The sequence below is a fragment of the Oreochromis niloticus genome, linkage group LG3, assembly GCF_001858045.2.
Source record: "Oreochromis niloticus isolate F11D_XX linkage group LG3, O_niloticus_UMD_NMBU, whole genome shotgun sequence".
Lineage (NCBI taxonomy): Eukaryota > Metazoa > Chordata > Actinopteri > Cichliformes > Cichlidae > Oreochromis > Oreochromis niloticus.
The window spans coordinates 32010898-32022981 of record NC_031967.2 but is presented as its reverse complement, the minus strand read 5'-3'; the positions used below and the strand labels follow the sequence as shown (position 1 = coordinate 32022981).

The following is a 12084-nucleotide window of genomic DNA, read 5'->3' as shown; positions in this document are numbered from 1 at the left end:
CAGTTAGAGAACTTTCATTTCCTGAACAGGTCACATTGTCAAGCCAGATCTGTCCAGTTCCTGCACCAAAGTGATCGACTGAGGAACTTCCATGCAGACCCACAGTTTAACTGTCTGCAAACCACCTCAGCATCATTTAAGTCCCAGCCATCATCGCAGACTGTTCCCCAGCTGTTGTTGAGATAAACTTCAACTCTGCCAGAACATTGAGTTGATCCAGATCCCGTTAAAATGATGGACACAGCTGAAAACAAAACACAGAAAAGTTATGAAGGGGACAAAACAAAGAATGCTTTCAGTCTCCAGCCAGAGATACTCAGCTATAGCAGAACGGTAAACTGAGACATGTAATAGTCAGAGTCATCACAGCTTTACCCTAAAAAAGCACTCTATAAGAAGTCCAAAGGATTTGCTTCTAACCCCGAAAGACTTTCAGCTCCCAAATTTGAAATATAAGAGATTTTGTGAGGACTGCAGAACATCCACATTAGAAAGTTGAAGCAGGAGACTCTGTTTGAATTACAAGACCTGAAAAACCTAAGAAAAATTTAAATTTCAAAGTTTATCAAATATTTCAAATATGTGGTGTCTCGTAAACACACACACTTTTAAAGATATCTTCCATGTTGCTGTCATAAATGTGCATTTGAAAATATTCAAACTTTACTTTACGGTTGTTAAAATGATGTCTGTAAGATTGTGCATTCTTTAAAAATTGCTTTATTTCTCTGTGGATCTGAGCTGCGTTTATAGAGGAAGATGCAAACATTTCACCACTCAAATACTCAACAGTGTGGTTATTGCATGGATCAGTTTGACATCTCACACTGAATTTAATGATAAAACACATCAATAAGTGGAAGGCAGAGGTCTAAAAGAAGGTTGTTTCCACATTGTTTAATATTTATCAGATCATCAAGAGAATATCTCACCTGAACAGATGACAGCAGCATCCTGACCATGTTCACATGTGTTTGATCCAAATCCACTGTGTTGACACTCAGTTAGAGAACTTTCATTTCCTGAACAGGTCACATGATCAAGCCAAATCTGTCCAGTTCCTGCACCAAAGTGAGCTGATGGAGGAACTTCCAGTGCTGACCCACAGTTTAACTGTCTGCAAACCACCTCAGCATCATTTAAGTCCCAGCCATCATCACAGACTGTTCCCCAGCTGTTATTGTGATAAACTTCAACTCTGCCAGAGCATCGAGTTGATCCAGATCCAGTTAATCTGATTGGACCTTTTGATGAAAAAGACATAACACACACTTTTCTTTAATATATGTTCCTTAAAGGAAATAAAGATACATATCACTCAATAACATATTAAGATGCAGTTTGTTCCGTATCAAACAGTTTTGACACCTGAACAGATGACACCAGCATCTGAGTAATGTCCATTGTTGTAGTAGTAGTAGTAGTTGTTGTTGTAGTAGTAGTAGTAGTAGTTTCCCCATCCAGAGTGTTGACATTCACTTAGAGAACTCTCATTTCCTGAACAGGTCACATCACCGAGCCAGATCTGTCCAGTTCCTGGACCAAAGTAAGCTGATTGAGGAGCTTGGAGTGCCGACCCACAGTTTAACTGTCTGCAAACCACCTCAGCATCATTTAAGTCCCAGTTAAAATCAGTGATTGTTCCCCAGATGTTATTGTGAAAGATTTCAACTCTTCCCGAGCATCGAGATGATCCAGCTCCAGCTAACCTGATCAGATCTAAAAGCAAAAAACATAAAAAAACATTTAAAACATCCTTTCTTAAAACAAAATTTCATGCATCCTAACTTATATTAACATCTCCATCTAACAGTTTTCCCACCTGAACAGATGACAGCAGCATCCTGACCATGTTCACATGTGTTTGATCCAAATCCACTGTGTTGACACTCAGCTAGAGAACTTTCATTTCCTGAACAGGTCACATGATCAAGCCAAATCTGTCCAGTTCCTGCACCAAAGTGCGCTGATGGAGGAACTTCCAGTGCTGACCCACAGTTTAACTGTCTGCAAACCACCTCAGCATCACTTAAGTCCCAGCCATCATCACAGACTGTTCCCCAGCTGTTACTGTGATAAACTTCAACTCTGCCAGAACATTGAGTAGATCCAGATCCAACTAATCTGATGTCACCTTTTATGTAAAAGACACAAAACAAACTATATTTCAACGTACATCGCTTAAAGAAAATATGGATGCATAACATGCAAAAACACTGACATGCAATTTCTTCCAAATCAAAAGATGTTGTCACCTGAACAGATGACACCAACATCATAAAAATGTCCATAGTAGTTGTAGTAGTAGTAGTTGTTGTAGTAGTTGTAGTAGTTTCCCCATCCAGGGTGTTGACATTCACTTAGAGAACTTTCATTTCCTGAACAGGTCACACCAGTGAGCCAGACCTGTCCAGTTCCTGCACCAAATTTAGATGATTGAGTAGCTTCTAGTGCCGACCCACAGTTTAACTGTCTGCAAACCACCTCAGCATCATTTAAGTTCCAGTTGGAATCAGAGACTGTTCCCCAGATGTTATTGTGAAAGATTTCAACTCTGCCAGAACATCGAGATGATCCAGATCCAACTAATCTGATGAGATCTGAAAAGGAAAGAACATGAAAAATATTTTCAAACATCCTTACACAAAAAGACTTCATGGAAGACACAAAAGAACAGAGTTAACTTCCAGTATCGTGTATGTTTAACAGTTTTCTCACCTGAACAGATGACAGCAGCATCCTGACCATGTTCACATGTGTTTGATCCAAATCCACTGTGTTGGCACTCAGTTAGAGTACTTTCATTTCCTGAACAGGTCACATTGTCAAGCCAGATCTGTCCAGTTCCTGCACCAAAGTGATCTGACTGAGGAACTTCCAGTGCTGACCCACAGTTTAACTGTCTGCAAACCACCTCAGCATCACTTATGTCCCAGCCATCATCACAGACTGTTCCCCAGCTGTTGTTGAGATAAACTTCAACTCTGCCAGAACATTGAGTTGATCCAGATCCCGTTAAAATGATGGACACAGCTGAAAACAAAACACAGAAAAGTTATGAAGGGGACAAAACAAAGAATGCTTTCAGTCTCCAGCCAGAGATACTCAGCTATAGCAGAACGGTAAACTGAGACATGTAATAGTCAGAGTCATCACAGCTTTACCCTAAAAAAGCACTCTATAAGAAGTCCAAAGGATTTGCTTCTAACCCCGAAAGACTTTCAGCTCCCAAATTTGAAATATAAGAGATTTTGTGAGGACTGCAGAACATCCACATTAAGAAAGTTGAAGCAGGAGACTCTGTTTGAATTACAAGACCTGAAAAACCTAAGAAACATTTATATTTCAAAGTTTATCAAATATTTCAAATATGTGGTGTCTCGTAAACACACACACTTTTAAAGATATCTTCCATGTTGCTGTCATAAATGTGCATTTGAAAATATTCAAACTTTACGGTTGTTAAAATGATGTCTGTAAGATTGTGCATTCTTTAAAAATTGCTTTATTTCTCTGTGGATCTGAGCTGCGTTTATAGAGGAAGATGCAAACATTTCACCACTCAAATACTCCACAGTGTGGTTATTGCATGGATCAGTTTGACTGCTCACACTGAATTTAATGATAAAACACATCAATAAGTGGAAGGCAGAGGTCTAAAAGAAGGTTGTTTCCACATTGTTTAATATTTATCAGATCATCAAGAGAATATCTCACCTGAACAGATGACAGCAGCATCCTGACCATGTTCACATGTGTTTGATCCAAATCCACTGTGTTGACACTCAGCTAGAGAACTTTCATTTCCTGAACAGGTCACATGTTCAAGCCAAATCTGTCCAGTTCCTGCACCAAAGTCAGCTGATGGAGGGACTTCCAGTGCTGACCCACAGTTTAACTGTCTGCAAACCACCTCAGCATCATTTAAGTCCCAGCCATCATCACAGACTGTTCCCCAGCTGTTATTGTGGTAAACTTCAAGTCTGCCAGCGCATCCAGTTGATCCAGATCCAGTTAATCTGATCAGACCTTTTAATGAAAAAGACATAACACACACTTTTCTTTAATATATGTTCCTTAAAGGAAATAAAGATACATATCACTCAATAACATATTAAGATGCAGTTTGTTCCGTATCAAACAGTTTTGACACCTGAACAGATGACACCAGCATCTGAGTAATGTCCATTGTTGTAGTAGTAGTAGTAGTTGTTGTTGTAGTAGTAGTTGTAGTAGTTTCCCCATCCAGAGTGTTGACATTCACTTAGAGAACTCTCATTTCCTGAACAGGTCACATCACCGAGCCAGATCTGTCCAGTTCCTGGACCAAAGTAAGCTGATTGAGGAGCTTGGAGTGCCGACCCACAGTTTAACTGTCTGCAAACCACCTCAGCATCATTTAAGTCCCAGTTAAAATCAGTGATTGTTCCCCAGATGTTATTGTGAAAGATTTCAACTCTTCCCGAGCATCGAGATGATCCAGCTAACCTGATCAGATCTAAAAGGAAAAAACACAAAAAAACATTTAAAAACATCCTTTCTTATAACAAAATTTCATGCATCCTAACTTATATTAACATCTCCATCTAACAGTTTTCCCACCTGAACAGATGACAGCAGCATCCTGACCATGTTCACATGTGTTTGATCCAAATCCACTGTGTTGACACTCAGCTAGAGAACTTTCATTTCCTGAACAGGTCACACGATCAAGCCAAATCTGTCCAGTTCCTGCACCAAAGTGCGCTGATGGAGGAACTTCCAGTGCTGATCCACAGTTTAACTGTCTGCAAACCACCTCAGCATCATTTAAGTCCCAGCCATCATCACAGACTGTTCCCCAGCTGTTACTGTGATAAACTTCAACTCTGCCAGAACATCGACTTGATCCAGATCCAACTAATCTGATGTCACCTTTTAATGTAAAAGACATAAAACAAACTATATTTCAATGCACATCCCTTAAAGAAAAATATAGATGCATAACATGCAAAAACACTGACATGCAATTTCTTCCATATCAAAAGATGTTGTCACCTGAACAGATGACACCAACGTCATAATAATGTCCATAGTAGTTGTAGTAGTAGTAGTAGTTGTTGTAGTAGTTGTAGTAGTTGTAGTAGTTTCCCCATCCAGGGTGTTGACATTCACTTAGAGAACTTTCATTTCCTGAACAGGTCACACCAGTGAGCCAGACCTGTCCAGTTCCTGCACCAAATTTAGATGATTGAGTAGCTTCTAGTGCCGACCCACAGTTTAACTGTCTGCAAACCACCTCAGCATCATTTAAGTTCCAGTTGGAATCAGACACTGTTCCCCAGATGTTATTGTGAAAGATTTCAACTCTGCCAGAACATCGAGATGATCCAGATCCAACTAATCTGATGAGATCTGAAAAGGAAAGAACATGAAAAATATTTTCAAACATCCTTACACAAAAAGACTTCATGGAAGACACAAAAGAACAGAGTAAACTTCCAGTATCATGTATGTTTAACAGTTTTCTCACCTGAACAGATGACAGCAGCATCCTGACCATGTTCACATGTGTTTGATCCAAATCCACTGTGTTGGCACTCAGTTAGAGTACTTTCATTTCCTGAACAGGTCACATTGTCAAGCCAGATCTGTCCAGTTCCTGCACCAAAGTGAGCCGATTGAGGAACTTCCAGTGCAGACCCACAGTTTAACTGTCTGCAAACCACCTCAGCATCATTTAAGTCCCAGCCATCATCACAGACTGTTCCCCAGCTGTTGTTGAGATAAACTTCAACTCTGCCAGAACATTGAGTTGATCCAGATCCCGTTAAAATGATGGACACAGCTGAAAACAAAACACAGAAAAGTTATGAAGGGGACAAAACAAAGAATGCTTTCAGTCTCCAGCCAGAGATACTCAGCTATAGCAGAACGGTAAACTGAGACATGTAATAGTCAGAGTCATCACAGCTTTACCCTAAAAAAGCACTCTATAAGAAGTCCAAAGGATTTGCTTCTAACCCCGAAAGACTTTCAGCTCCCAAATTTGAAATATAAGAGATTTTGTGAGGACTGCACAACACCCACATTAAGAAAGTTGAAGCAGGAGACTCTGTTTGAATTACAAGACCTGAAAAACCTAAGAAAAATTTAAATTTCAGTTTATCAAATATTTCAAATATGTGGTGTCTCGTAAACACACACACTTTTGAAGATATCTTCCATGTTGCTGTCATAAATGTGCATTTGAAAATATTCAAACTTTACTTTACGGTTGTTAAAATGATGTCTGTAAGATTGTGCATTCTTTAAAAATTGCTTTATTTCTCTGTGGATCTGAGCTGCGTTTATAGAGGAAGATGCAAACATTTCACCACTCAAATACTCAACAGTGTGGTTATTGCATGGATCAGTTTGACATCTCACACTGAATTTAATGATAAATTACATCAATAAGTGGAAGGCAGAGGTCTAAAAGAAGGTTGTTTCCACATTGTTTAATATTTATCAGATCATCAAGAGAATATCTCACCTGAACAGATGACAGCAGCATCCTGACCATGTTCACATGTGTTTGATCCAAATCCACTGTGTTGACACTCAGTTAGAGAACTTTCATTTCCTGAACAGGTCACATTGTCAAGCCAAATCTGTCCAGTTCCTGCACCAAAGTTAGCAGATGGAGGAACTTCCAGTGCTGATCCACAGTTTAACTGTCTGCAAACCACCTCAGCATCATTTAAGTCCCAGCCATCATCACAGACTGTTCCCCAGCTGTTATTGTGATAAATTTCAACTCTGCCAGAGCATCGAGTTGATCCAGATCCAGTTAATCTGATTGGACCTTTTGATGAAAAAGACATAACACAAACTATTCTTCAATATATGTCCTTTGAAGATAATAAAGATACATATCACACAAAGACACATTAACATGCCGTTTGTTCCATATCAAACAGTTTTGTAACCTGAACAGATGACACCAGCGTCGGAATAATGTCCATTGTTAGAGTAGGAGTAGTAGTTGTTGTTGTAGTAGTAGTAGGAGTTTCCCCATCCAAAGTGTTGACATTCACTTAGAGAACTTTCATTTCCTGAACAGGTCACACCGCCGAGCCAGATCTGTCCAGTTCCTGGACCAAAGTAAGCTGATTGAGGAGCCTGGAGTGCCGACCCACAGTTTAACTCTCTGCAAACCACCTCAGCATCATTTAAGTCCCAGTTAAAATCAGTGATTGTTCCCCAGATGTTATTGTGAAAGACTTCAACTCTTCCAGAGCATCGAGATGATCCAGCTCCAGCTAACCTGATCAGATCTAAAAGCAAAAAACATAAAAAACATTTTAACTTGTCCTTTCTTTAAAAGAAAAAGTTTCATGCATCCTAACTTGCAATAACATCTCCATCTAACAGTTTTCTCACCTGAACAGATGACAGCAGCATCCTGACCATGTTCACATGTGTTTGATCCAAATCCACTGTGTTGACACTCAGCTAGAGTACTTTCATTTCCTGAACAGGTCACATGATCAAGCCAGATCTGTCCAGTTCCTGCACCAAAGTGATCTGACTGAGGAACTTCCAGTGCTGATCCACAGTTCAACTGTCTGCAAACCACCTCAGCGTCATTTAAGTCCCAGCCATCATCACAGACTGTTCCCCAGCTGTTGTTGAGATAAACTTCAACTCTGCCAGAACATTGAGTTGATCCAGATCCATTTAAAATGATAGGCACATCTTAAAACAAAAAACAGAGAAGATATGAACGGAGAGAACATACAACACTTTTAGTTTCCAGTTATAGATACCCAGGTATAGCAGACTGATAAACTGATAGACGTAATAGTTACATTCAGAGTAGCCTCACCCTGGAAAAAAACACCCTTTAGGAATTCCAAAGGATTTACTTCAGACCCAGAACCTTAGATTTTAAATTATTACTAGAGTTCCTTAGTTATTAGAGTTCATGAGGACTGTAGAACAACCACAATAACCCTCTACTCCATGGCTTTTTAATTTTTTGGGAAAAAAATATTTCACCCTATCTTGGGGGAGCTTTAGGGTCCCTAATATTACAGAGGCTTACAAAAGTATTCGGCCACCTTGAACTTTCCCACATTTTGTCACATTACAGCCAAAAACATCAATCATTATTCCACGTGAAAGACCAATACAAAGTGGTGTACACGTGAGAAGTGTACCAAAATCATACATGATTCCAAACATTTTTTACAAATAAATAACTGCAAAGTGGGGTGTGCGTAAGTATTCAGAAATGAACAAATTTAAAAAAAAAAAAAAAAAAAAAAGGTGCCATGGAGGCCCATGGTGACTCTGGACGAGCTGCAGAGATCTACAGCTCAGGTGGGGGAATCTGTCCATAGGACAACTATTAGTCGTGCACTGCACAAAGTTGGCCTTTATGGAAGTGTGGGAAGAAGAAAGCCAACTTTAAAAGAAAACCATAAGAAGTCCCGTTTGCAGTTTGCCACAAGCCATGTGGGGGACACAGCAAACATGTGGAAGAAAGTGCTCTGGTCAGATGAGACCAAAATGGAACTTTTTGGCCAAACTGCAAAACGCTATGTGTGGCGGAAAACTAACACTGCACATCACTCTGAACACACCATCCCCACTGTCAAAGTGGTGGCAACATCATGCTCTGGGGGTGCTTCTCTTCAGCAGGGACAGGGAAGCTGGTCAGAGTTGATGGGAAGATGGATGGAGCCAAATACAGGGCAATCTTGGAAGAAAACCTCTTGGAGTCTGCCAAAGACTTGCGACTGGGGCGGAGGTTCACCTTCCAGCAGGACAACGACCCTAAACATAAAGCCAGGGCAACAATGGAATGGTTTAAAACAAAACATATCCATATTTCAGAATGACCCAGTCAAAGTCCAGATCTAAATCCAATCGAGAATCTGTGGCAAGATCTGAAAACTGCTGTTCACAGACGCTGTCCATCTAATCTGACTGAGCTGGAGCTGTTTTGCTCCAGAAGAAGAATGGGCAAGGATTTCAGTCTGTAGATGTGCAAAGCTAGTAGAGGCATACCCTAAAAGACTGGCAGCTGTAATTGCAGCAAAAGGTGGTTCTACAAAGTATTGACTCGGGGGGCTGAATAATTGCGCACACCCCACTTTGCAGTTATTTATTTGTAAAAAATGTTTGGAATCATGTAAGATTTTTGTTCCACTTCTCACGTCTACACCACTTTGTTTTGATCTTCCACGTGGAATTCCAACGAAATTGATTCATGTTTGTGGCTGTAAGGTGAAAAAATGTGGGAAAGTTCAAGGGGACTGAATACTTTTGCAAGCCACTGTATATCAATCATACCATTTGAGTTTAAGTTGTTGAATGATAATATTCAACAACTTAGAAAAAAACAGCAAAAAAACCCCCAAGTTGTAGAATAGACCCTTTTATATGTAAAACTTAACATAAATAGACATCCAGAGTGGAAAACAGTGCAAATAAATGCAAATTCGGCTTCTCATGACACTCACCTTTTATCAAGATGGATGTCCTGTAATCTAATTTAACCTGAATTTGTGTAATGTCTATACATAAACTTAACACAAGTATGAAAAAAAATGTTTTTCATGAGGAGGTGGGAGTTAAGCAAGGTTTGTGAGGCGCATTTCTGATATTTAATCGATCGGGTCACCTTTTTAAAAATCTCTTCCCAATATCGATCAGGGCGATCGTGGCTCAAAAGTTGGGAGTTCGCCTTGTAATCGGAAGGTTGCCGGTTCGAGCCGTGGTTTGGACAGTCTCAGTCGTTGTGTCCTTGGGCAAGACACTTCACCCGTTACCTACTGGTGGTGGTCAGAGGGCCCGGTGGCGCCAGTGTCCGGTAGCCTCGCCTCTGTCAGTGCGCCCCAGGGTGGCTGTGGCTACAACGTAGCTTGCCATCAGCAGTGTGTGAATGGGTGGATGACTGAATGTGTAAAGCACTTTGGGGTCCTTAGGGACTAGTTATACAAATACAGGCCATTTACCATCCAATCTAGTAAGTTAATTCAGCATCGGATTGGTACTCATCAGTCCATCCCTAGTAATTTCTATGAAAAACAAGTGCTTTTCATAGGGCTTTTTTTTTTAACCACAAACCTTTTTAGCCTGCGACACTGTTTTTTGTGTTTTTTGTATCCATTGTATGGTCGGAGTTAGTGATGACAATGCACAGACATCCAAGATCCATACATCAGTAGTTAAGTTTAATGTGGGATTTACTGAGATGAAATGCCAGTTTGGCAGCACATAGCAAGGCCCCAGTTGCTTTCAGTGGGAATTAAGTCCAGACTGTCAACAGGTCTTGCACACAACAGCTGCTCTATCACGTGACTCATACCACCCCAACGTGCTATGGTCACTGTCTGCTTTATGTCAAGTCGGAAGTTTTATGAGGTGCGTTTGTGATATGTAATGATTGAGTTTTATATGGGTTTTTATTTATATTTATATTAGTTTTTATATCTCCCTGATATTCCCCAGTAATTTAGGTCAGGATCGGACTTATACTGATACTGTATGTCGTATCGGTCCAGCCCTAAAAATAACTCACTACATAGTCGAATGTATTTACATTAGGCTGTCACTACTGTATTCTTTCCTGTAAAACACTCAAGTTTTTTACCTCTGTAAAAAAAATTTTTTTATACTTTGTTCCTTGTTACTTTGAGAAACTTGAATCATAGTGCTGGTAAGTATTTCAAGTAATCAAATTTACACCTTAACCTCAGAAACATTACATAAAAAACATGGTAAATTAGGAATACCTTAAGCTTTACCTCACAATGCAACTGATGATGGTACTTTGTTTTTCTTTTGTTATCAAACAAACATGAAACTTGACAAACTTGTGATTTGCAATCATTTTTATTTTTTTGCTTACCAGGCAGCTGCGAGTGACAACCTGAAAATTGGAGAAAAAAAAAACAAGAGCAGATGAGGACTTTCATTTGAGAGACAGCTAATTAATTTTCAGCAGTGGTTTCTTAAATCAAGACTTGCTCGTTAAACAAAACATTTTTGACAGAAACTCAAAGTAACGCTGACCTTTTGTCAAAATTTTGAAGGATTATTAAACACTAATGTTGTAACCTAGCTTTGTTTATATGAGTTTGTATTATTTATCATATCAAAGCCTATAAGAGACAATAGTAATCATATTTTGATAACCTAATCACAACTACTACTCCCCTAAGAAAAACAAAAGAAAACATATTTTTGTATTTGTTAATGGAAACTAATTGTTATTTTTGCTTTATAATGCAGGCTTTAGTAACAATCAGGTGATGATGGGCATCTTGATTTTCAGAAAACATGCAACGTTTTCTTTAGGTGACAGCTTAACAGTGACAACTCACTGTGACCACCACCAAGTGCTTTATTATATATGCTATATATTACATTTAAAAAAGCTATTCAAAAAACAACAACAGAGTATCAATGCACCATGTAATAAATCTCATAATTATAATGTGTTGCTGACATCACCACTCAAAAAAATAAGATAGTTTGAACTTTTTTCAATCTAATTATCTAACATGAAATGTCTGTAGTGCAATCTCACTAAGTAGATAAAGGTTTAACAAAAGAAAAAAAATGGATTGTCAGTGACTGTGATTGCAAGATAAAATAGGGCATGCTTAAATATGAACAAAGTCTGGCTTTCTCACCTGTCCATAAGAGAATGGTCATCAAACTCATACAGCACACAAACCAATGGAGCACCATTTTTACTGTTAGTCTTCTACACTTTCTTAGCCTTTAAATACCTAGAATCTATCCTTAGCTCCACCCATGGAGTCATTTTTAGTCACTAGATCCTTATCGCAGATACATAAACTGGCCTTACAAGAAAATGTCAGGAAGCTTGTTTATCTTGAGCTTGAGACATGTGAAGGAATGCATTTACAGGAATACTGTGAGAAAGATGAAGTCAGATTTCCCAAAAAATCATAATTAGAAAGAGAGAGAGAGATTCTTAATGTTGCTGTTGATAATATTAATTTATTATTCTTAATATTATTTTTTTGCATTCATTTCTGCTTCACCAACAGTAGTTTTGGCAAATTTGAAGTCAGTGAATGG

The 12084-nt window shown here is 39.1% G+C and overlaps 1 protein-coding gene across 1 annotated transcript in view; it reads right to left on the bottom strand.

The window, feature by feature from the left end:
* LOC109197463 (uncharacterized) overlaps positions 1–11718 on the bottom strand; it is a 45897-nt gene extending 34179 nt beyond the window's left edge. The window contains exons 1-7 of the mRNA XM_025904847.1: positions 11670–11718; positions 10883–10903; positions 7405–7719; positions 6951–7298; positions 4603–4914; positions 2256–2600; positions 1823–2134 (exon numbers count right to left, since the gene is read on the bottom strand). Of these exons, the coding sequence (XP_025760632.1) occupies positions 1823–2134; positions 2256–2600; positions 4603–4914; positions 6951–7298; positions 7405–7719; positions 10883–10903; positions 11670–11700 (1684 nt within the window). The 5' untranslated portion in view covers positions 11701–11718. The remainder of the gene's footprint in view (positions 1–1822; positions 2135–2255; positions 2601–4602; positions 4915–6950; positions 7299–7404; positions 7720–10882; positions 10904–11669) is intronic.
* Between the last annotated feature and the right edge of the window lie 366 nt (positions 11719–12084).